Source organism: Tachypleus tridentatus, chromosome 7 (assembly GCF_004210375.1).
Source record: "Tachypleus tridentatus isolate NWPU-2018 chromosome 7, ASM421037v1, whole genome shotgun sequence".
Lineage (NCBI taxonomy): Eukaryota > Metazoa > Arthropoda > Merostomata > Xiphosura > Limulidae > Tachypleus > Tachypleus tridentatus.
Window position 1 is genome coordinate 188,660,244 of NC_134831.1, and position 27,499 is coordinate 188,687,742.

A 27,499-nucleotide genomic window follows, 5' to 3' on the forward strand; every position below is an offset into this window, starting at 1 on the left:
TTGAGATATTGCACGCGCAATCTGAGGGTTGCGAGTTCGAATCTCCGTCACACTGAACATGCTCGTCCTTTCAGCCGTAGGGGCGTTATAAGTCGACGGTTAATCACAATATTCGTTGGTAAGAGAGTAGTCCAAGAATTGGCTGTGGGTGGTGATGACTAGCCTACATTGCTAACTTAAGGACGGCTAGCGCAGATTGCCCTTGTGTAGCTTTGCGCGAAATTCAACACAAACCAAACTTACAAAAAAAAGTGAAGAGAAAACTTACAGTTTGATAAGGTTGGGCAGCTTCTTGAATATTCCAATGTTTTTGATTTTCTTGATGTTGTTCTCACTAATATCCCTGGAACAGAATTTTGTGTGTCATTAATTCACATCCAGAAAAGACATTTCATAAAAAAGAAGTCTTACAGTTTTTGATCATAAAGAAGGCCTGATACAAGAATGAGTACTTTAAGAGAATGATGGAAGTTGTGTTACATTGCTGAAGCAGGAATTGAAGATGTAAAGTCTAGAGTAATTTATTTTCTCTTAAGTAATTTATTTTGACTCTATAAAGCAATATACCCCGATATTTGGACTTCCTCACCGTTCAGTTAGATGTTATACGACTTTTGTTTCTTGAGGGTATTCAGTTTAACCAAACATAAGAGATATGAAAAACAATTCATTCAGACACAACCACTTGGTTCTGATATATTACTGTACAGTGTATAGTACAGCTTAATACGGTAAAACGAAGTATACAACAGTAGATGTGTGATCCAATAATAAAGTGTTTCTACAGATATTGTATAAAAATTATTTCTCGAAACGATCTTTAGATGAAATAAATATGGAACCACTGCTAACTTTCAAGCGACACCAATGCTTTACTATGCTTTGATTTTTGTAAAGACGTAGTCAAGATCGGATGGGTCAGAACCAGACGAAGTTTATTAAGATCGTTGTATCTGTTTATTCAACCACAAATAAAAAATAAAATTATTATTGTTATATTGTAATAGGTCCTGTTTTTATTTAAAAATATCGTTTAGCTTATAATATTTGTCGCATAAACAATAGATTGTGATTCGTTTTAATTAATATCAACGGACTCGGTCATCACTACATATACTGATGTTTGTTTGCAACCTTGTCCGTACGGGTACGATAGAAGTTTTTGTTTGTAACTCTGCCCAGCTAGAATTTGCCATTCATTATTTAATATGTACTAAATTGTTGCGTTTTACATCAAATGTAATATTTTTATAGAAACAGTAGCGAAGTCCGAGAGGACTAGTCGTCACTTTATATACGTTAATCGTTCCTTACACGCCAACAGCGACAGATTGAGCAGTCCTGAAGTCCTATTAATCAACCAAATTCTCGGTCACGGTTTGACCTTTCATGTCAACTAATAATCGTCATCAGACTGACTAGTTTGAAATACTTTGCAAGCTCTGGTTCGAAATATCATAATAACATCATTTCTTGATATTGGTAATAGTTTGACAAAAATTCCTTGAAAAGTGAATCAAAGGCCATGTTATTTAAAGGTTTTTATTTTTATTTTACTACAACAAACCCTGCAGGTGGCGCTCTTTAATAATAGAATCATTATATCTTTACCTAACTTGAACTTCCAAGTACTTCAGCTTCTTATATATATATATACACACACACATACGCACAAATAAGCAATGAAACAAGAAGTTAGTGAATTATAGAGTAATAGACTTTGTGATAAAAAATTTGTAAAGCTCTTGAAGCTGACAGTTGTAGAGTTTATCAACTAACACTACTTAAAACCTCCCTTCTGGACTTTATTCACTCACAATTCTGTGGTAAAGACCGGAATGTCGCTAGGGATATCTTCCAGGCCTTGCCGGGAACAGTCTACCGCTGTACCTTCACAAGTACATTTTTCTGGACATCTTACGTCAACAAGACATTCACCCGCATACTTCGTCAGCTGCTCTTCGGAACCTGCAAATAGCACAAAGCATGGCTTTCAACAAACGCAGGCCTAAAGGTCTACCCAAAATTACTGTAACTTAAACCTTATAGTCCCCCTGAAAGTCAGCGGGAAAATATATGGAGTTAGATCAATAAAATATGGGGTTCGATTCTCCATCATGCACACAGTAGATAGCCCAATGCCATTTTGTTCTAAAGCTAACAAACAATATACCTTATATTTGACGTTGAGACTTGGCATGTTCTATTTACAATTAGCGGTAGTTAGTGTTTTAATTTTACGTTTCAAACGTTACTCCTACTAGGTGGTAAGTTTGTGTTTACCACTAAACTCTGGGTGAAATCGTAATTTTGCGCTAATAACTTTATTTTACAGTAGGCAACCCTACTAAGGAAATAATTTTGCGCTAATCTTTTAAGTGTTTACTAGGAAGTAGTTTGATTTTAATAACGCCACTATGCAGTACAACTTTTGGAAGTTGTACTAACTTTTTCTTTCTTACTTCTTATGGCCTACTATTGCTGCCCTCTGTCTTTCTTACTTTGTATGGCCTACTGTTGTTAGGGCCTGGCATGGCCTAGCGCGTAAGGCGTGCGACTCGTAATCCGAGGGTCGCGGGTTCGCGCCCGCGTTGCGCCAAAGATGCTCGCCCTCCCAGCCTTGGGGGCGTTATAATGTGACGGTCAATCCCACTATTCGTTGGTAAAAGAGTAGCCCAAGAGTTGGCGGTGGTTGGTGATGACTAGCTGCCTTCCCTCTAGTCTTACACTGCAAAATTAGGGACGGCTAGCACAGATAGCCCTCGAGTAGCTTTGTGCGAAATTCCAAAACAAACAAACAAACAAACAAACCTACTGTTGTTGCCCTCTGTCTTTCTTACTTTGTATGGCCTACTATTGCTGCCCTCTGTCTTTCCTACTTTGTATGGCCTACTATTGCTGCCCTCTGTCTTTCCTACTTTGTATGGTCTGTTGTTGCTGTCCTCTATCTTTCTTACTTTGTATGGCCTACTATTGCTGCCCTCTGTCTTTCCTACTTTGTATGGCCTACTATTGCTGCCCTCTGTCTTTCCTACTTTGTATGGTCTGTTGTTGCTGTCCTCTATCTTTCTTACTTTGTATGGCCTATTGTTGCTGCCCTCTGTCTTTATCACTTCTTATACCCTGCTGTTGCTGCCCTCTGTCTTTCTTACTTTGTATGGTCTGTTGTTGCTGTCCTCTATCTTTCTTACTTTGTATGGCCTGCTGTTGCTGTCTGAAGAATTGCAATAACTAGTAAATCGCTAGGATGTTCGCGCGACGAATTAGTTCGTGTGTGTCAATTCAAATTCAAATAACTTAGTCACATAACTGTTTCATTTTAAAATAATAAATAAATTAGCTAGATAAAAGTGTAATTTTCGGTCTGTCAACATGATCCGTTCTAAATGTCTGGTAAACTACGTTGTTATTTCAATGGTATATAAAAACGTTTTTTTGACACGTTAATGTTGTTAACTGCTAAGTGTCACAGACCCCTGTTCTACGAAAATACGAAACAATTGAGTAATAAAGACATTTATATGTACACATCAGCTCATATCGCGAAAACCGTAATTGAGCATCGTGTACATGACATTATTCATGGACAGATAAGAGGAAAAAATTTCGAGAATCTTCTATGAAGATCGTTAATAAACTTAAAAACAGGAACGCTTCGTAATGACTTTTAAAGATAAATTAGGTGTTTAATTCTCTTCTCACGATTCACTACATAATATGAGTTTCTCGACCTTCTAGACGCAGATAGCCTAGCTGCTTTGCGCCATAAAACGCCAAATCAACCAACCAACTCGACCTTCTAAGTGAGTGTAGCTACCCCTAGTAGAATGGAAAGTTTTGAAATTTAAGCTTAGGTCAGAGGAGAAAGGGTAAAGACTTCATCACACCGAAGTGTGATCGAGGTTACTGAAACTTATGCTACGGGTCTCTAGTAGGGGCCAATGGTAGGCTTACGGACTTATAACGCTAAAATCCGTGGTTCGATTCCACACGGAGGACACAGCAGATAGCTCATCGTAGACTTGCTCTATATAAACAAATAAAATGACGCTACAATAGGAATATTCAGGAATGTAAGTTTACTTGATATAAACACATTGTTTGTAATTGTATATGTCCCTGTAACAGCCCCAAGTTTCTCACATTGTTATAATTGTACGTATCAGTGTAACAGTCTCAGGTTTCTCACATTGGTATAATTGTATATGTTCCTGTAACAGTCCCAGATTTCTCCTATTGTTATCAATAAAATTGTGGTTCGTGTTTCAAACACAAATATCTCAACACTGTCAGTAACACTGACATCGTATTGATCATGTACATTAATAAATTATAAAAGAAAGGCCTACCGCTTCGGTTCGTCTAATGATGTTCCTTAAACTGAGCCTGAATCATAACATTTCATAACTTTGTTTGTTTTGAATTTGCGCAAAACTACATGAGGGCTATCTGCGCTAGCCGCCCCTAATTTAGTAGTGTAAGACTAGAGAGAGGGCAACTAGTTATCACCACTCACCACCAATTCTTGAGCTACTCTTTTACCAACGAATAGTGAGATTGACCGTCATATTATAACTTTCCCACGGCTGAAAGGGCGAGCATGTTTGGTGTGACGGGGATTCGAACCCACGACCCTCGGATTACGAGTCGAGCGCCCTGACCACCTGGCCATGCCGAGCCGAAAACGGAAGGGAGAGAGAGTTTGGTTTGCTTTGAATTTCGCGCATAGTTATACGAGGGCTATCTGCAGTAGCCGTCCCTAATTCAGCAGTGAAAAGCTAGAAGGAAAACAGCTAGTAATCAACACCAACCGTCAACTTTTGGGCTACTCTTTTACCAACGAGTAGTGGGACTGACTGTAACATTATAATGCAGTTGAAATGGCGTGTATGTTTGGTGGGATTCGAACCCGCGAACCTTAAAATACGAGTCGATCTCCCTAACCATCTGACCATAGCAGGCAAGAGAGAGAGCGGTGGTCGTGGGGAGGGGGGTAGAAAGAATATGTTCAGTGCACAAACTCTTTCTAAGAGTAAAAACAACGAGGCAGCTTTGTATTTTAAAAATATCTAAGACTTGTCCTAAAGTTTCTTCACTTCTGACGTCCCTCGAAACATCAAGTTAAAATGTATAATGTTTGAAGAAATGTTTGTAACTTTATACATTTTAAAGCAAGTTAACGCTTTGTTTAAAATGTTTATGAATTAAAACTACTACCATTACGTTTTCTGACACCTGAACCATGCATCATAAGAAGCGATCTACCACGTGAAGTGTATCTAACTACCTTTACATTTAAATTTGTTCCCCTTGAGCGAGTTGAAGCGGCGACGGTGCACTCTCTGTGGGCCCTCACATCGGATTCCACTGGTTTCTATCGGTTTCAGCTCCAGATACTCGGCTAGCCACCGCAGATTGCAGTCGCAGATGAAGGGATTACGTCCAAGATGTCTGTAAAAAACAAAATAAAATGGCGTAGTTAGTGTAGATTCACTAACTCCACGTTTTGAGGTGCAAGGAACGTTTACATAATCCATAGTCGCCACCAACAAGTGTTAATTTTTTACTTGCTTTTTCGAGTAATTAGTAATGTTCGTAGGCCCGTCACCAAATGTTAACTACTTTCTAGAATAATTAAATATGCTCGTAGTGACTGAAATGTTTTATTCGACAAGTATTCGTTGCCATTTTGTATTCCTAATCATCACACTCGGTCTTGGTAAAACCAAAACTACTCTCTCTTAAACAGGTAGCGTATGTTTTGATGGTTTATTTTTATATTTATGTTAATTACTTCGAAAAGAACATGAAAAGACAAAAAAAGACGCTGCGGAAAAACGTAATTTTCCAAAATATGTTTTTTTTTTTTAAAGTCACCAGGGAGAGTGTCTTCTGAGTTACTACCCAACTCGTGGGTGGTCCTCAGGAAAAACGAGCCGTAAAAAAACATTCTATGCGCACCGAGATGTTGTGTATGTTATTTAAAAATACGCTGAGAAATAAGAAGCCATCTTCAAAACCGCGGCACTTGAAATTATTTTAGGCAAGATTGAGTAAATTAATCTGTAGGACTCCTCCCCTTTTTATTAGCTATATTCTTTTGCGAACAGCAATACCAGGTTCGAGTTCACCACTCATCAGTATCTCTACCAGCCTACCTCAAATTAAACTTCTTTTAAGCAGAATTAGAATAAATTAAGCTAATCTATAAAATATCCGTCATTGTCAAATATTCAATCGAAACGGTTTGATCTCCTGAATCAAAAACTGTAATTAGATATCAAATCGGTCAAAAATGACGGAGCTATACGGTTAAAGTTTGTACTTGAAAAAACAACAATAAACTCAGAGTCGTTCTATCGGCCACTTTGCCGTGGCTAAAAATCTGTTCTAACAATAATGTTTTCTTTGCGACTATAAAACAAACACCAACATAAAATATGAAAAGAGAAATAAGAAAATTATTTGTTTGTAATTAAGCACAAAGCTACAAAATGGGCTATTTGTATTTTGTCCACCACCAGTATCGAAATTCTGTTTATAGCGTAGTAACTCCGCATACATAACGCTATGTCACTGGTGGTAACAAAAGCAAAAAGAAATATATAAATAAAACAGTACCACTGTGATATCAAACAATGTTGTTAAACACAAAGCGACCTTATTACGTACTTTACAGTAGCATTTTTAGAGGGCGAAAAATATAAACATTTTATTAACTGTAATACACAGCCCCAAAATATAGCTACCTACTGTTTTATTCAAATTCATTGTACAATATGACGTACGGTCGTTGTACAGCCATGCTCTCATAACCATACAAAACTAAAAACTGAAAGAGATATTTCTAGCGCAAAGCTATACAATAAGCTATCTGCACTCTGTCCGTCAGGAGAATCGAACCCCGAATATTAACATAAATTAATAAACAGACAAGACTAAATAACGTGACAGCTTGTACAAGCTGGCCTTTCCTGTGTAGAACATACGGCAAGTCGTATTTCCAAAGAAATCGGATGGTTGAACAAATATATTATTTTAAGGTCTCAGAATGGCATGGCTGTCTCGTATCTTATTTTATTTTTTCAATACAATAATACAACCCCAGTATGGCCAGGTAGTTAAGGAGCTCGACTCGTAATCAAAATGTCGCGGGTTCGAATCCCTGTCACATCAAACATGCTCGCCCTTTCAGCCGTGGGGGCGTTATTATATGCGGTCAATCCCATTATTCGTTGGTAAAAAAGTAGCCCAAGAGTTGGCGGTGGTTGGCGATGACTAGTTGCCTTCCCTCTAATATAACACTCCTAAATTAGGGAGGGCTAGCGCAGATTCCCCTCTTGTAGCTTTGGGCGAAATTCAAAATAATGAAACAATGTTCTAGTAGCAGTTTTGCAGCAGAATGATTTAAGAGTACGTGTCTTAGTGATATTCACGGTTGTTTTTCTATTTTTAGAAGACGTTCACTAACGCGACTCGTAAATCATTACACAGACGTTTAAAAAGAAAGAAGAAAAAAACACGAGAAGCTCATATTTCTTGCGGTCTACTGAAAATATTTTCCTTATTGAAAACGCTAATCGTTATTTATTTAGAAACTGGGTGTGTGTTACTCTTGACTAGACAAAGAATCACTAAAAAAATAGACGAAACTAGGTCATTCTGCCTTTTGATATAACAAAATGTTTCAAGACGAAGGCGCTGATTCTAGTAATGTATTGGATATAGTTATCAACTCCAGATGTTTCGAACTATTCTCCCGTAGAACGGTGTTTCCCAATCTTTTCTGGGGAGCCTCAAAACAAAAAAAAGGGTCGGAAACAAACACACTGAATTAATTGTAATTCTAAATAAACAATAACCCGATAAAAAAATTAAGTTAATTACTGAAGGATACAGTATGTTGAAAGGTTATTGTTTTCACTACGGCACTGTTTTTCAATCACCGCGCTAAAGTTATAGGTTGGGTAAGGACATAAAACTTTTTTGTTCACATCAGGGAGGCCTCTGACTATAAGAGCTTGCCACAGAGGACATGTCCGTTCTTTTCTTGCCCGCTGAAAGGTAAAAAATAAAATAAAACACGATGGTGCTGCCCTCACATAGAAGCTTCAGTTTCTGCTACTCATATCAGCCAGCTTTGTTTTATTTCTTAATGTTTTTATGATAAACTTCACGTTACCATTACTTTAAATAATCTATGTATTAAACTGCTTGAGGGTTACTAAGTAGACGTGTCACACCCACACAAACCTAAACAAATATACGGTCAATATTACATTCCCAGTGATTTCCGCTGGGGTTCCTTAAATAATTTATGTCAATGACGACAATAAATGATTTAACCTTGTTTTTTTTTCTCTTTTCTTTCCTTTTGGTTTTTTTTAGGGTAGGGCAGATTTCCTTTACTGTGAATGTTTTAGCAAGCGAAAAATATGAAATTATTCAATATGGACAAAATATGGATAGTGAAATTTATTCCTCAAAATATTTATCAGTGTTCATAGATACGACCTCCCTATTGTTACATTTTTATAACATTTACCGGCACGTTGAGTCGAGCTCTGTGTTCATAGATGCAGCCTCGTTGTTACTGCTATTACCAAGTTATCTATAGTTAGGTAGGAGTTAGATATCTGACCTAAAACAATAACAAACAATAATAATTTTAAAACGACCAAAATTATCAACAAGGTTTTATAAATTTAAAATCTAATTAAAATAATAACTTACTTTTATAAATCACTAGCTAATGCTGTGAATATTTTGCTAAGCATATGTGAGAAAAAACTTCATGACCTTGATTTTTGTTTGATATTTTCAAACAGACTAACAATTTTGTAAAAAAATGGACTAAAATTTTATGAAAACAAATTAACACAAAGTGGTTTGGTTTGTTTTGAATTTCTCCCAAAGCTATACGAGGGCTATCTGCACTGGCCATCCCTTATTGAGCAGTATAAGACTAGAGGGAAGGCAACTGGTCTTCACCATCCACCGCCAACTCTTGGGCTACTCTTTTACCAACGAATAGTGGGATTGACTGTAACATTATAATGCCCCCACGGCTGAAAGGACGAGCATGTTTGGTGCGACGGTGATTCGAACCCGCGACCCTCGGATTACGAGTCGAGTGCTTTAACCACCTAGTTATGCCGGACCTCTAATTTGAGTCACTTTTCATTTTGTGTTGGCCAGGCATCGCCAGGTGGTTAAGACACTCGATTTGTAATCTAAGGATCGCGGGTTTGAATCCCTGTTACACCAAACATGCTCACCCTTTCAGTGGTGGGTGCGTTATAAAGTGACGGTCAAGCCTACTATTCGTTGGTAAAATAGTAGTCGAAGAGTTGGCGGTGGGTGGTGATTGTTAGCTGCCTTCTCTCTAGTTTTACGCTGCTAAATTAGGGACGGCTAGCGGAGATAGCCCTTAAGTAGCTTTGAACGAAATTAAAAAAAAACAAATAAAAAGGCTGAAATTATGCGAAAATAGTCCAACACCATTTGAAATTAGTTCAACATCGTACGAAATCAGATAAAAAGAACATGTGAACACAGATTAACATGAAGTGAAAACTGACTAAAATTTATGTGAAAATAAACTAACACCAGTTCCTTATGAATGGCAGGAAAGAAAATATAATGACTTCCAAATATGGTGATAGTTCCTAAATACACGAGTTCTCTACGATTAATTATTTGAAGAAACATATCCCAACGAATTGTTCTTCGCAGATCACTTCAATCAGTTGCGGTTGATGTTTTGACTTCTTTGCGAAACAAAACGTTTCTCACATTTCTGAATATGTCACATGATATATAACATAACACGGGAAAAACCCGGTTCGGTCAAGTATTGGAGAAAAGACCACAATAATAACATTCTATGACCGCAAGAATGTCCTTATTTGTCCAAACAGTAATAGGCACTTTCATAAACACGATGTCTTTGACATTATTGTTTTGTTTGTTTTTTGAATTTCGCGCAAAGCTACACGAGGGCTATCTGCGCTAACCGTCCCTAATTTAGTAGTGTAAGACTAGAGGGAAGGTAGATAATTATTACCACTCACCGTCAACTTTTGGACTACTCTTTTACCAATTAATAGTGGGATTGATCGTCACACTATGACGCCCCCACGGCTGAAAGGGCGAGTATGTTTGGTGCGACGGAGATTCGAACCCGCGACCCTCAAATTACGAGTCGAACGCCTTAATCCATCTGGCCTCTTTGTCTTTAATAATCAGTTATTATAGGAACGGTTCATGGGTTTTTTGGAGCTTGTGTGAATATAAAAGGATTTGATGTCCAACATTAACCAGTCATTTCACATTGTTTACATTGTGAGAATAAGCTGGAAACGTCACCATTTTATGAAAGACATTCAGACTTAAAGGATACAAATTCATTATACTGGCAAAAATGGCTAAGTATCAATACACGTAACAAGCGGAAGCTACCTGTAGTGAATGATACAAAGAAAAATCCCTAATTACACAGCTAGAGACTGATCTAGTCATGTCCCTAATTACACAGCTAGAGACTGATCTAGTCATGTCCCTAATTACACAGCTAGATACTGATCTAGTCATGTCCCTAATTACACGGCTAGAGACTGATCTAGACATGTCCCTAATTACACAGCTAGATACTGATCTAGTCATGTCCCTAATTACACAGCTAGAGACTGATCTAGTCATGTCCCTAATTACACAGCTAGAGACTGATCTAGTCATGTCCCTAATTACACAGCTAGAGACTGATCTAGTCATGTCTCTAATTACAGAGCTAGAGACTGATCTAGTCATGTTCGTAATTACACAGCTAGAGACTGATCTAGTCATGTCCCTAATTACACAGCTAGAGACTGATCTAGTCGTGTCCCTAATTACACAGCTAGAGACTGATCTAGTCATGTCTCTAATTACAGAGCTAGAGACTGATCTAGTCATGTTCGTAATTACACAGCTAGAGACTGATCTAGTCATGTCCCTAATTACACAGCTAGAGACTGATCTAGTCATGTCCCTAATTACACAGCTAGAGACTGATCTAGTCATGTCCCTAATTACACAGCTAGAGACTGATCTAGTCATTTTATTTCCTTAGATATTACTGTAGGATTTTCTTTTTTTTTGCTTGCTTTGGAAAAATAGTCAAATATGGTTACCTACCATGTCCATTGCGGGGAATCAAACTCCGGATTTTAGCGTTGTAGGTCCATATTTCAATAACAGTATAGAACAAGATTTACGTTTCAAAACTATATATATATACACACACACCAATAAAGATACGTTCTATGAATATACAATAATATGCTTGTTTTTTCATTTATTTATGGTAAAATATAACCATTTCAATAAATAGCAAGCGTCAGCGGCACTAACAAAGTTTCAGAGAACCAATTTCTAAAGGATTAAAAAGAACGGTAGATTGAAAATGACGAACAAACATAACATCTGTTCTGGGCGTGACCTGGGATTGGCGCGTCCGGTCTGTGAATACGAGAAAGCCCTCTGTGTAGCTTTGAGCAAAATTTCTGAACAAAACGTTAGATTATCTATGCTCTGCCAACCAAGGGTATCGAAACTCAGATTCTTGCATTGTAATTCCACAGATATGCCGCTGCGCTACTAAGGGGCGTCTTCCAAGAGGCCTCGTAATAAGGAATGATTAGGAAACAAAACAAAACAAATTAGAAGTCAAAAGGACTACTTCGTTAATTTTACTTACACATAAATTTCTTAAAAGCGTTTTCTTTGTAAAACAACCTAATGTCTTTGTACTTGTCCTGGTAGAAGCTCAAACAACAATAAACTACCCAACGTGAAGACAAAATTATAGGAGATTGTGATGACAGCTTCAAATAACGTAACTGACCAGTTTAGTTCTGAACTCATACACGACAAGTGAAGATTGGAAAAGGTTTGGAATAATGAGAGATTTTCAAGTCAAAACCACAGTAATTATGTGGGTAATAAAACGCAATAATGAGAAAACATGAGAACTAATTTTTTTAAAATTTCTTTTTAAATAATCTTTAACGTTAAACAGGCACGTATCATTTTCTGTGCCGTACTAGATGGTATTCATCTGTTTACAAGCACGTATCATGCGTCATTTCCCAAAGTTCATTCCTATATAATCTAGTGGCCATGGAAACAAGGACCAATCTAGAGTAATATGAAGCGTGGGGGAGGGTTATATTGGAAAAGCATTCATGTCAGTCACTTGAGTCTTCATGAAGAACCAAGAAAGCGAGGTTCTCTTCCACTAAGTTGGAGCGTTCCTACCCTTTCTTAATGAGTTAATAGCTAGAATAAAAAAAATAACAGTATTAGTATTACTACATCCGGATTTGATGCACACGCATAAGCGGAAGGGCCTGACTGGTCATTATCTTTACGAAACGATTCTCTCGCATGCTTAATATTGACGATAATTGGCGACAATTATGTGGTTGTTGTTTTTTTTAGCGGAATAATTTAGCAGAGTAGAGATATTTGAGTTGTGTTACAAAACGCATCTTTCAGTTTTAGCCCACTTCGAGACATAAAGCAGCTGTGTGTTATATATTCAAAACAAAAAAATAAAAAAACAACAACAACTGCAGCTAAGAATAAGTAATCACTAATGTTTCATTAAAGAAATCACTGGGTTTCACGAAGCCTCCCCCACTGTAAGATAACCAAGAAATGATTATAAAAAAACCCACCAAATAACAGCATTTATGTCAAAGATTAGAGTATATTTTCTGTTTCAGTCATACTTAAACTTCAAATTACCCAATTTCTCTTTAACCATTTACTTCTGGCGCCATCCACATATTGCATTATGTTAAATATTTTTGTTTTTGCCTCTTACAGCGATAAATGCAGTGAACTTCACAAAATAATTGAATGAAACCATTTTTTTTATATGTAGAAGACTCCGGGATTATTGCACTAGTGATGGTATTTTATTTTGTGTGTATGTGAGAACCAACCAGTAATTCATTGCACAACTGACGATATTTTTGTATGAGGTTCCCAGCAATAATTAATTGGTTTTATTGAACTGTTGAAGGTGTTTTTGTTTATAACTTTGAGCCTGATCGTCAAGTTTTCAACCAGTCTTCTCTTTCCTCCAATATTGTGAGAATACCAATAATATAATGAAAAACGAAATTAAACAACCAGGAGCTGAGTGTGGCCAATGACAGTTAGTGTGCTCGAAATGTGAATTCCAGGGTTTGGGGCTTGTGTCTCTTTGCCAAAAAACAGTAAAAGGCCCTTCACAAAATCAGGACTTGGATGCACTATAAGAGAGTCAAATTACACTACTCAATCATACAAGAATAGCCAAAGCGTTGACGGTAGGTGCTATTGACTATCTGCTATCAATTCAAAATTCAAAACGGCTACGTACAGATAATTATTGTGTATAAATAATAATAGTTTAGTAACAATTAATTTTTGTTCGGTACTAAATATAAAACATTTTGAGACAGGTACAGCTTTCATCTTTTCTGACCAATGATATTAATAACCTTAATTACAACATTGTAACACACTGGGTGACGTCTACACCATAATACTCTATGTGATAGTTCGATTTATCCACCTTGAAGCTTCAAAGAATGATTAATAAAGTAGGACACAAAGGGCCCGGCATGGCCAAGTGGTTAAGGAGCTCGACTCGTAATCTGGGGGTCACGGGTCGAGTCACACTAAATATGCTCGTCATTTCAGCTGCGGGGGCGTTATAATGTGTCAGTCAATCCCACTATTCGTTTGTAAAAGTGTAGCTCAAGAGTTGGCGGTGGGTGGTGATGATTAGCTGCCTTCCCTCTAGTCTTAAACTGCTAAGTTAGGGATGGCTAGCGCAGATAGCCCTCGTGTAGCTTTGAATGAAATTCAAACAAAGTAGGACAAAACTAAATTGACAAAACTCACCTTTGTCTCGACAAGCGTTTAATGAATTTAAATACAATAACTGATTTGAAACTACAAATAAATCACATTTCTGTAACTTACGATATAACCATTTCAAAATCAATCTAGATAATTCATTTACTTCAAGTCTTTAATTTGACAATTTGAGAAAAAACATCTAGAATTTTCCATCGAGCTCAAGACAATTTTAGATATTTTAATAAATATTGTTAAAAAGGGGCTCCAGTTAGACAACAGATATAGTATGAATTAAAAAAGATTAAGATACTTAGAAAATAACACTAAATAAGAGTGCTATTATGACCCTGACACCTCTTTTACAGTCTTTTTATTGGTTATTAATCGCGATAAACCACGAATCTTCGAATTTGTAATCCGAGCAAGCGAACTAATAAGCCACACCCAGCTGCCTTTAAATTACAAACATTTAAACATCAGATGTACGAGTGTTCTATAACCTTTTAAATAAAAAAATGCTAAGATGTACACATATAAAGGAGATAAGGAGTTGTTTAAAGAACCTTTCCAATAAAAATGGGCAAGGTCTTCGTGGTCTAGATGGCCAATTAAGACACAGAAGTATATCTTGTCCACGAACAAGTGCAAAGTTTTTCAAGATCAAGGCCTGAGACAGAGTTTTCAGATGATACCAGCGACACCTTTTTAGACGACGATTTCGGAAGATAGACCATTTCAGCCAACATGAGCTGATATGAATTTGGATAGTTCATTTAAAAGTACCACAAAAGGCTTAACGGGACGGTTAGCCACGTCGTTTGAGATATTACAGAAAATAATGAAAATATTTTTAAACTGAAATTTTATTTGAACATGAAATGTTTCGTTTAATCTTTAAATTACCGACTTGTTTTTATACCATTAACTAGTTCCGTCAAGGGTTTCACAAATGATGTAACTGTATGGTTATTCGTATAAGGACAAGTCTTTTTAAACTAATTTGATTTAAATAAGGGTACAAAAAACTAATTATCTAATTGTTCGTAATGAAACTCTGACAAAAATGGACTGTTAGGAATAACTAATATGTTTATTATTATAAAGTAAAGTATTCCAGCTAATCTGTGCTTAAAGTTTTTGTATGTTATGTTTTCTGATGAGATTGTTTGCAGGTTTTATCTTTACTTGTTTTGTACTGATGAAAAAAAAAACGAGAGAAAAATTCGAAGTACATAGCATTCAGTTTTCACGTTCTCGATGAAAAAAAAAATCGTTGAAATTGTATATTTTTATTTCAGTACGACTTTCTTCGACCATTACTTATTTATCTATACCATAGAGAAGCTCTTTTATCCTCTCAGAACAGAAAATTTTCTTCAAATTACGAGGGTCCATCAAGAGGCTTTTTGTGATAAGTTTTTTTTTTTTTTTAAGAAACAGAAGGAAGACGCTATGGTCTCCCGGGGTCTGATGTGTGAATACACTTTTGAACGGATCTAAGTGGTGCTCTTGCTGTCAAGGCGTTTAAGTACACAATAGAGTTGCACTAAAGGCAGCTAGACAAAGTCACTCTGAAAAATATCGATCAAAATCCCTTGCCTATCCCAGCTCTCTGGCTAGTGTCAACCCTACTCCGTCACTGCACGAGATACAATAGAACAAAACTGCTATTCCTGTGAAGAGGAAACGTTTAGTGTGTTTGAAGAAAGATTCTGTATATAAAAATTAGTCCTTTCTTTTTTTCAATACGCCCCCACCCAAAGAAAAATCTTATTTAAGGTGACGTTGTTAGATTTTGAAACGATCAAAAGAGGGTATTTAAAGTTGAAACTGTAGTATTCCGATTGAGAATCGTTTTGAAAAACGCAGGGAATTCAGTGAAGGATTGGATAGAGAAAAAAATAAAAACTCGACGTAAAAAACAAAGTATAATGGACTTCGAAAAACACTTTATATTTTCTTTTCTAGCTTTTGGAGATAATACTGTTAACCAAAGTGCTAAGGGAAAAAACAACAAACAAACGGGATTATAAAGTGAAACCATATAAAAGTTATTGTAACGTCATTTCTCTTCATGTTTCCGCTGTTACATCAGTAACTGTTGAGTGATTATACTCCACTGCCATATTAAGGGAACATTTACAAGTAATAAAAAAATTGATTTAAAATAGAGGGAACAAACACTGTTCTTGTGCACGATCAATAACAGGCTTATACAGAGTCTGGCGAAACATCCACAATCGTTTTTTACCCTAATGATTATGTAAATAATTATGTTTTATGATCACTCGAAGTCATCCACCAGTAATGGACAAAATTATAATCAACAATGACGTTGTTTTAAGAATTATATTCATGGAATTGCGCAGGTCAGAAGGCGGTACTATAATCATGTTTCATCCTGGTGATTGTCTCCTGAAACACCCTTATAGTGTTATATAGGCCAGTGGTCACTACTGGTCAAAATAACAGTATAAAAGCTTGTTTTATCATGGTGGTTGTTTCTTGAAGCACTCTCATGACGTTATACAGGCCAGTGGTCAGTATTGGTCACATAAATAATCTAAACATTTTTTTCTTCCTAGTGTTTGTTTCCTGAAAGGGCAATATTGGTCAAGCTTTATAACTTCTGTTATCGTGGAAGGTTTCTTAAGTTTGTATATTTTTACATGTATTGTGACGGTGTAGACACGTAACTATCTTTCATAATAAACTCAAGTCAGCCACAATAACAACTAACAAAGCCATACAATAGAAGCGAAAACTCATTTGTAAGCTGTTTTGAGTGACTGTGTGAAGTCTACACGTGATATTTGATTTGTAAACTGTATTGAGTGACTATGTGAAGCCTACACGTGATACTTGATTTATAAACTGTTGAGTGACTGTGTGAACTCTACACGTGATACTTGAATTGTAAACTGTGTTGAGTGACTGTGTGAAGTCTTCACATAATACTTCGTTTGTTTGTTTTTTGAATTTCGTGCAAAGCTACAAGAGAGCTATCTGTGCTAGCCGTCCCTAATTTAGCAGTGTAAGACTAAAGGGAAGGCAGCTAGTCATCACCACCCACCTCCAACTCTTGGGCTACTCTTTTACGAATAGTGGGATTGATCGTTACATTATAACGCCCCCACGGCTGAAAGGACGAGCATGTTGGGTGCGACTGGGATTCGAACTCGCGACCCTCAGATTACGAGTCGAACGCCCCTAACCCACCTGGCCATGCCGGACCTCGTGATACTTTATTTGTAAACTGTGTTGGGCGACTGTGTGAAGTCTACACGCGAAACCCCATTTATAAACTGTGTTAGGTGACTGCGTGAATTAGTCGAGCTTCGCGCTATAAATATTTAGGCTCGACATGGTAAAAAATTAAAGAACTAAGTAATGCTAATATGAAAAAAAAAAGGTCCAGTGAAATTTAATAATGGTTCTCATCGATCTAGAAATTTTGTGTCTTCAAAAACCCACAAGTTTTCGTTCCGACAATTTCACCCACTAACCCTGGTCCAGCACACACGTCAGAATAGAAATCTCAATATACACAAGGTCATATCTTTTAAAACAACAAAGAGAGAGAAAGAGCTTTTAAGAGAGAAATTTCTGGAAGATACAAAGTGTGTTTGGTTTGTTGAAGTACTGATCCTATTTTGACTTCAACAGATAAAACATATCTGACAGGAAATGGTGAAATGCATAACACCGAGACTGTTTGCTGGAAGTTGATTTATAAGCAGATCCTATAATGAAACCGTGGTTGTGCACGTTTATTTTTAGATGCGTATACATATCATTAGATACAGATTAGTTCATATAGAGTCAATGTTACTCCACACAAACACCTATATATGTACCAGGTAAATAAATTCACAGTATACATATCATTAGATACAGATTAGTTCATATAGAGTCAATGTTACTTCACACAAACACATATATATGTACCAGGTAAATATATCATTAGATACAGATTAGTTCATATAGAGTCAATGTTACTTCACACAAACACATATATATCTACCAGGTAAATATATCATTAGATACAGATTAGTTCATATAGAGTCAATGTTATTTCACACAAACACATATATATGTACCAGGTAAATAACTTCACAGTTGTTTCATTTAGTTTTTGTACCACAGTTTCTAACGGCTTACTCTTAAACCAATAATAATTAAACTTAGTTCAAATGTCTTCGTGACATTTTATTTAAATACAAGGGGCACTACGGTATGTCTACGAACCTACCACGCTAGAATCCGGGTTTCAATACCCGTGCTGCGCAGAGCATAGATAGCTCACTGTGTTTAACTATAAATACCAACTGTATAGCAGCTTTCGCTCAACTCTGTATATCATTTCAGAAATACATTACTTATAAATATTGTAAAGAAAACATAGAAATTGGAAAACACTTTACAATGAGAACGGTACATCATTGGCTAAGTTCGGTTTTATTAGGACCAGCAGTAGCTGGTGGTCAGGAGCTAACGTTGCAACTTCTTCACATTACTTTCAACCAAGTAGTCAATGGTCAGATTTCATTTAATATTTCGTAGTTTTATTATTTTTCATCAAAAACAATTTTCACTTAACAACAGCTACTACCTTATTATATTTACCATCAGATGGCACTAGAGACAATCAAATCTGAACATTGCGAAATTTCAATTTACTTCATTGTTAAAATATCAACAGAAGATAGCTTCATGTTGTCAACATATGTTTAAAACAGGTAGCTTTCTTAACCTGAAGATGACCTAGGAAGATCGAAACATTTTTCTCTTCTTATCAGTAAAATTGTTAATACCCATACCAGTCGTTCTGAGATACATTTTTATTTCAAGTATATTTCTCGTCATCAAGAAGTAACTTTATGTTATCAACTGTTGTTAACAGTAGATAGCTTCATGTTATCAACAGGTATTGACAACAGGTAGCTTCATGTTGTCAACAGGCGTTGACACCAGGTAGGTTTATGTTATCAAAACATTAATTACCAGTGACTTCTGATCAAAAGTAAGTTACTGTAGATATGATATTTAAAGAAATATCTTATAAGTTATTGAAACAAATTCTACATAATAAACTGACATAAACTGCAAGAAAAATGAGTGCATTAATCAATCAGTTTGATGAAATACGCCCAATAATATACAACACGTTTGCCCATCGACGAAGATTAGTCTTAAATTATACGTGTTAATATTTAAAATGTATATTTAACATTAAGGTAAGGGTTAACAACCAAAGTACGATTTCGAGGTTGACCAAAAGCATTTTGATGGCAATTCCTCGGCCATGGATACCACTAGTGATGATTAACACCTCTAGGGACACATGATCCTACCACGGATGATGTTTAACAGTCAGTACTCAATTGTTTGTTATTAATCTCCAAGTTACACAACCAGCTTCCTGTGTTCTGCCTACAGCAAGTATCGAAACCATATTTTAGCTTTATAACCCTTTAGACTTACGGCTTAGCCACCTTTGGAGGGTTAGTAGGTACTTGTATAATTATATGGGTTGTTGTACCTGTATTGTGTGTTAAAGTAGTTTTTATAATCTAAAGACATTAATTTTAAGTCCACCTACACTAATTTATGGCCCGGCATGGCCAGGTGGGTTGCGGGTTCGAATCCCCATTGCACCAAACATGCTCGCCCTTTCAGCCGTGGGGGCGTTATAATATGACAGTCAATTCCACTATTCGTTGGTAAAAGAGTAGCCCAAGAGTTAGCGGTGGGTGGTGATGATAAGCTGCCTTCCCTCTAGTCTTACACTGTTATATTAGGGATGGCGAGCGCGAAATTCAAAAAACAAACAAACAACACTAATTTATTTATTATGAGTCGTTTATAAATCATAATCTGATTAAGGTATTAAGATTAATGAGTGGAGGAAACAGAGAAAAATATTAAACAATCTTTTGTTTGTTTGTAACTGAGCAGAAAGCTACACAATGGGCTATCTGTGCTGTGCCTATCACGTGTATCGACACCCAGTGTTTGGTGTTGTGTTTCCTTTAGGAGAAATATTTACTGTAAAGCTTTGCAATAGAAATGATAGGTGGCGCCAGTTTCGTGACAAAATGCCAGTACGAGGATAAAATTATAATTATATTGATCAAATATTTTGATAAAGGGGCATAATAACAGGAATTTTGTTTCATCGAAAGTGTGAAACTATATTTTTTGATGAAATTTCCACAGTCAGGGATGTAAGCTACAGAGGCAGTATTGTAAGCTAAATAGGCACTTTTGTGAATTACAGGATTTGGGGCTGTAAATTACACAGGCAATATTTTGAGCGACAGAGAAAGTGATTTTAGGTTTACATATAACCCTAAAACGTTTCAGAAAGCTCTCAATCCATCGTTGTCGAATCTGGGAATTTGTAGCAAACATTTAGAAATAAAGATTGTCAAAAATATTTACATAATAAACGAAATAAATTAGGAAGGATGGCCAGGTGGTTAAAGCACTCGACTCGTAATCTGAGGGTCGCGAGTTCGAATCTCCTACACAACAAACATGCTCGCCGCCCTTTCAGCCGTGGGGGCGTTATAATTATAACGTGATGGTCAATTCCACTATTCGTTGATAAAAGAGTAGCCCAAGAGTTAGCAGTGGGTGGTCATGACTAGCTGCCTTCCCTCTAGTCTTAAACTGCTAAATTAGGGACGGCTAGCGCTGACAGCCCTCGTGTAGCTTTGTTCGAAACTAGAAACAAACCAAAATCGTTTCCCCTTGTGGATATCAAAGTAACTAATAAACATAACGAATTTTTCAATTCTGTATATCAAACAAAAACCACCGTTCCAGTTCGTACATTTTAAATAAATTTATTAATCTGTGTTTCTTGTGTCCTAAATTTCGACTTGCATGTTGCTATTATATTTTTTCCGTACTGTTAAATTTACAACAATGTTGTAATTATACGATAATTTACATTACATATTTAGTGTGCGTGTTCATTTCATTTCAATGTTTCTTTCAGCTCCGTATTTTCAGATACGCTTCTGATGTTGCTTCGTTTTCACTGAGATACTTTCAAAAATTGTGTTTCCATGAATGAGTGCAATCCGAAACATTCGACCTTTTATTTGGCTGTGACCACAACGTTCAACAAAACTGCACCAGTAATTTCAAAATTAAGACTGAGACTTTAAATGGAATGTCGCTTATCCATGGACATTACTTTTGTTCTTTGCCTCTAGTCTTCGTTCTTTCAGAGTCTGAATCTTATCCAGTTGACCTTTGTCTCTTGACTCTTATCTCTGTTATAGCAATTAATGCTGCTCTTTATCTTCTTGGTACTGATTTTTACTTTATCCATTAATTTGGATTTTTTCACCTAAATCTTACCTTTATCATGTTGACTGTGATCACTGTTAAGTTGAATTTTATCTTTACCATCATTAAATTGAACTTTTATCAATTAAATCTGTTTCTGGTTCAGTTGACCCTGACCTTTGTCACTTTGGGTGTAACGTTTCTCCTGATCTTTGTCCTATTGACTCTGGCTTTTGTCCAGAAGTAGTTTTTTCTATGTATATTCCTAAGCATCTTTAAATGCTAGTTTACTGACCCTCGTCTTCAATAATCACAAGTCAAAGGTAAGTAAATTGATCTGTTTTGGGTCTTGAATGGTACGCAAAGCCTCCATTTTTCCTGTAGAATAAGCGAATAAGAAAGATCACACACTCTTCTTGGTTGAGACACTATTCCATCACAGATTATTCCAGCTACTCACTGCTACCATTTATACATCTGGGTAGACTCAAGTGAGGTAAAGTGTCTTACTGAAGGACACAATAACATGTTTCATTTAGGGTATTTTTAGATAGTGTAGACATGGGAGAGTCTTGACTTTTAATAGATTGCTGTAAAATGAGATGACGTTTCGGCTACTACCCTGCGAGTCGTTTTTTTTTTTTTACTGTAATCTTCTGCTGAAACGTTTGGAGCAACTCTATCGTTGTGCTCATAAACCAGACTGTATTTTTGTGCTGGAACTCGGTGGAGCAACTCTGTCGTTGTGTTTATAAACCAGACTGTGTCCTTAGTGAAGTACCTCTGTCATTGTGTTTGTTTGTTTGTTTTGAATTTCGCACAAAGCTACTCGAGGGCTATCTGTGCTAGACGTCCCTAATTTAGTAGTGTAAGACTAGAGGGAAGGCAGCTAGTCATTACTACCCACCGCCAACTCTTGGGCTACTCTTTTAGAAACGAATAGTGGGATTGACTATAACATTATAACGCCCCCACGGCTGAAAGGGCGAGCATGTTTGGCGCGATGGGGATGCGAACCCGCGACCCTCAGATTACGATTCGCACGTTTGGCCATGCCGGGCCTTCGTTGTGTTTATAAATCAGACCATGTTCTTGTGCTGGAACTTAGTAGAGCAACTCTGTCCTTGTTTATGTACGACTACCACAGTGTGGAGCCACTGTTTACCAATTTCAGAATGGCAGTACCATTCACGATTTACTAGTACAATGTCTTAGTATTCTGTGTGTAGTCAAATATTGTGTATGAAACGGAAATTTTTTTAAATAAAAAAAAGACGTTCAGTTTATAGAAGTGAATAACTGTAGAATTAAATGTTAATAGCTCTAATTTTAACTCTGACACACAGTATTTTGATAATCCTAAAGTCTAAAGGTTGTTTTTGTGTACCAATCATAACTCCTCCTGCGATAGAACATTTGACATGTGACTTCTTGTTAATGGATATTACATTATATCATTAGCTTTCTCATAAATAAATGTACATCAAACCAGTCACTGCAGGTTCAACTCATAGGCAAACATTAAAAACTACTGTTTATAGTAAACTCCAAATGTGTGGTTTCCATTGGTCTCGAAACACAGAAAACAGATGTTAAATTTTTAGCTTTTGCACCACCAACACCATCCCTCTAAGCAGCTGAGCAGTAAATCTGATGGTATATAGCGCTAAAAATCAGGTTTAGGTACTCGGAATGGGTATAGCAAAGATAACATATACGTAGCGTTGTACTTATCAACAAACAAAAAATCTATCATTCTCCACCTGGTGTTCAAACTAGAAGTTCATAAGTAGACAAACATATAAAATTCAATAAATCAGAAGTTATATCGTAAAGCCAGAGTCTAACTGCTAGATTAATTTAAGGTTCTAGTTTTTATCTGTACCGACATCTTGCAACTTTAGACCTTGCAGTTTAGTTGCTCATATTACAGGTTTTTAAGTTAACACACAAAAAAATGGTAATTCTTCTACCCATTAAAATATTTTTCTTTCAGGCATGTTCCAACTGAAATCATAGATTTTAGAAACTTTAGAAGTTGTATGCAAAATCCTACGAGCACGAAGCTTACGAGATAACACGTTCTCTGTTAATACACTGATTAATGTTTTTCCATACAATATCTGGCACCATGATCTAACTGCAGCGCCCTCTAACACGTTCTTCAGGAATTCAGGAGGAAAATGATTGGTCAGAGTCTCAGTTTAACAGACAAGTGTTACGTAGCTAAGATAATTAGCGTAGGGAATTTTGTGATTTTCCCATGAGTATCACCTGCTTGCGTCAAAATGGCAGTAGTTTGACTGGTATCTCAAAATTCCAAGGTATTTTCTGTATAGAAAGTTTCAAAGTAAATCTCTTTTAAACTGAAAATAAAAATCCAAATAAATAAGTTATTAGCTCTCGTATCGCTATTAGACAGTTCTTTTAATAACGTTCCCCAGAGGCACAGCGGTATGTCTGCGGACTCACACCGTGGTGGGTAGAGCACAGACAGCCCATTGTGTAGCTTTGTGCTTTATTCCAGACAATAATTCAAACTTTTAATAATGCTGTCCATAACTTTCATTTGTTCCCCGTCTAAGGACTTATAACTAAACTTTGGGTTTCGATACCCGAGGTAAGCACACTATGGATAGCACATTATTTAGCTTTGAGCTTAACAACAACAAAAAAAAAACTTTGGTAATTAATTAGCATTTAATCTATAGATCATTTGGCATCAATCATTAGGAAAAGAAATTATTAATTAAGCCTTATATGTCATTTTAAGCTGTTTTTGCACATCTTCGTCAATTAGTCTTTTGATGGTGAAAAACAGAAACAGCAGTAAAGTAAATATAGAGTTTGTTTTATAGAAAGCCACATGAGCTATCTGCTGCGTTCACCGCGGGGAATCGAACCCCGGATTTTAGCGTTGTAAATTCGTAAACGTACCGCTAATACGGAGGATAATGTTCCACTCCTAAGGCCGATAACCTTTAATTAACAAAGTTTTGTTCTGTAAGAAAATTCCAGAACCTCTTATTTCGAAACTTCTGGATCGCGAGGTACAAGTTAAGCTTTATTTCACAGAGCTCATTCTTCGTTGCTAGTGTCGATAATACTGACATGTTTAACAAAATAAAAACACCAGGAAGCGCTAGAAACCGGGTTTCGGTATCCGTGGTTGGCAGAGCACAGACAGCCCATTGTGCAGCTTTGTGCTCAACTACCAAACAAACAAATAACACTGGAAGTAAATTTCAAACAACTTTCGATTTAAAAAAAGTATTTTACAAAAAACAACAATAAAAAACTGACATATGACAGTACCCTCTAGCGGTATGAGAAAAAGAAAAAATGTGCACGCTCTAATTCTAAGCACGAGGTATGTTGCAGAAGACTTACAGAATACTGTTGAAATAATACAATCGAATCTATAGTCACCATAAGCTTGTATCCCTGCGCTCAGCCAAAGCTGTTTCCTTTCCTTACAAAGTCTTTTGTTCTGCCAGTTGGATTCCCTAAAAGGCAGTTAGATAGAGATACAGATGAAAACAAGAATGGGGGAACCAGGGTGGGGGTGAATTGTTTGCATCGACAGCATAAATTGACTATTGTATGTGTGAAGTGCGAAGAAAACGTCAACACCCTACGGTTCATTATGGGGCACACGTAATGTCTAATGATATGGAAGTTGCCCAAGGGAAAAATGATCTCCATATCATCTTGTCCCACTGTTCCCGACAGCTTGCCAACAGCACGATTTCCACCCTTACCTTTTTCTTTACATTTTTTTTTTTTTTTGTCTGTGTCACGTCACACAGATCAAGACGAAACAGCAACGTGAGCAGGTCAGCTTGAAAGTCAGGTAATAGGTTTTGTATTGAAAAACAAGATACCTTTCTGTGGGTTTAGGCCTAAAGAACGTGCAGAAATGCCGCCTACATGAAAATTATCATTGTTGCTTGGTATTCATTACCATGGAAACAAGCTGAACCTAAGAGGTGGGTTTTGATCCGACTGCTAATGAGATTTGTGTAAAGATCACGTGTTTCTGAATATTCCTTAAGAACGTGTAAAGCCGACAATTTGAAGAAGAGGAGTGGTGATTATTAACAGAAAATATCCTTTTCCATAAACGCGCTTTAGGTAATGATACTGTAAATTTTCGGATAATAAGTTCCAACATTATGGAAACGCTTACTTTGTTTTCCATTTTACAGGTGCCATTTTATGAGTCTATTTGTTATTCAGTAGCTTCTGAACAACTTGTTCTTTGTTCTCACACCGTTAGTTATTGAAGGTTCTTTCATTTATACAAGAAGAAAGCCCACCCAGTGGCACAGCAGTATGTCTGCGGACTCCCATCGCTAAAAACCGGGTTTCGATACCCGTGGTGGGCAGAGCACAGGTAGTCCATTGTGTAGCTTTGTGCTTAATTTAAAAAACAACATTTACAAGAAGAAAACGTATTTCCCAAGTATGTTATCTCTCTATGCCTTTCCACTCAGTGGGCTCAGCAAATAGCCCGATGTGGCTTTGCTGTAAGAAAAACAGAAACACACTCTGTGCCCTAAATTCCATTTTGAATGTTAAAGATCATTAGAGATACGAATAACAAACTTTACTGTCCATTAGTAAAAGTTTACAAAAGTTACCTTCTTAAGCAACCACGCCAGGACGGCTCAGTGGTAAGCTTAGGGCTAATAACCCTAAAATTCGGGGTTCCATTTTTACACTAAGCACAACTTACTGTGCAGTCGTGTGTTTAACAAAAGAGAATGTAGCATTTTTCTATTATTCGGCACACTATTATTAGTTTCAAAGAAAGAACTTCGAAAACATTTAGTAATGACAGGATGATACACAGTTTTTAAGGAAAGTATTTTTTTTCTCTGTACTCCGATGGTATAAATACCGAGACACAAAAGTGCGTCTAACTTATTTACATCTCACCTAAATATCCGACTATTTCGAAATGATCAATCTGTAAAACATGACTAAACTCATTTCGAAATGATCAATCTGTAAAACATGACTAAACTCACCTTTTGATTTCAGGTAATAGTTTTAATTTTTGCCTTTTATCTACAGACTTCTCTAATTCTCTAATCTTATTCTAACAAGTAAAACAGTTACCCAAAGTACCAAGTAAGCTGATTATGAGTATACCAACTTGAGAAAAATTGTTAAAACAGACACGACAGCTGTTTGGAAGACTATCCACGATTAATTGACCGTGTAAAGCGACATCTACAGGGGTTTACCGTAAGCAAGCTTCAAGATAATTAACAGGGTTGACGGTTCGTAAAGCAGCGTGTGTAATAACTGGAAGTATGCTTGTACCAAACCATGTGTTAACAACTCAGTGTTGTTCGTCTGCATAATACACACAACCACACACACACACAGAGACTAAGATTGAAACAGAAGGTAATGGTAAAATAATACAGCGTTAAAAGGAAATTATGGTACTGTAAACAAATTAAGGAATTGTTTAAAGTAATACATACAAACACGCAAGCATGTAACAAAAACTATGTAACAGTGTTATCAAACTCTTTAAACCCATAATTGTTTGCGCGTTCTGCCGGAATTATTTTCATGATGTCCTAATAATGATCACCGTACCTTATAAAATTTTCCAGTATATTTATGAAACATAACCTAACATTGATAACATGGTTTGGATCAGTTTTCAGTCAAGTGTTATCGGATGGAGTCATCGTCCAATGAGTAATCAGTCACGATCTATTTGAATGTTTCTATTCAAAGAAGGCCCAGTATAGCCAAGTGGTTAAGGCACTCGACTCGAAGTCCGAGGGTCGTGGGTTCGAATCTCCATCAAACATGCTCGTCCTTTCAGCCGTGGGGGCGTTATAATGTACGGTCAATCTTATGAATAGTCCACGAGTTGGCGGTAGGTGGTGATGACTAGTTGTCATCCTTCTAGTCTTACACTGCTAATTGAGGAACGGTTAGTACAGTTAGCTCTAGTGTAACTTTGCGCGAAATTCAAACAACAAACTAACAATGACTCCTTATAAAGAGGTGAATAGTTTAAAGTTCATTTGGAAGCTTGAGATATAGTCGAAAACTTTAAGTAATGAGATTAAGGTAAAAAGAAATAGAACAAAGAAACAAACAGTTGCGGAACCTATTAGCTCTACTGAAAAGCAAAGGTTGCTTCTACCTTAATACTCAATGTAAAACGTGGTCATCCAGAGAAACGGACGCTTGATTGACTATCTTCAGGTTTAGCCCTACTAGAACCTGACTAGGCACGACTATTATTGCTTAAAAAAATTCTCGGGCG

General features: G+C 36.7%; 1 protein-coding gene across 7 annotated transcripts in view; it reads right to left on the reverse strand.

Annotated features, from left to right (window-relative positions):
* The window catches only part of LOC143257525 (protein slit-like), a 305,134-nt gene that overhangs the window by 40,202 nt on the left and 237,433 nt on the right, over window positions 1–27,499 (reverse strand). For 6 of the 7 annotated variants that reach the window (XM_076516317.1, XM_076516315.1, XM_076516316.1 and 3 more), the window contains 3 exons: window positions 5,288–5,451; window positions 1,818–1,968; window positions 269–343 (listed from right to left, as the gene is read on the reverse strand). In XM_076516317.1, coding sequence (XP_076372432.1) covers window positions 269–343; window positions 1,818–1,968; window positions 5,288–5,451 — 390 coding nt within the window. The remainder of the gene's footprint in view (window positions 1–268; window positions 344–1,817; window positions 1,969–5,287; window positions 5,452–27,499) is intronic. The other variant, XM_076516313.1, reaches the window with a different exon arrangement.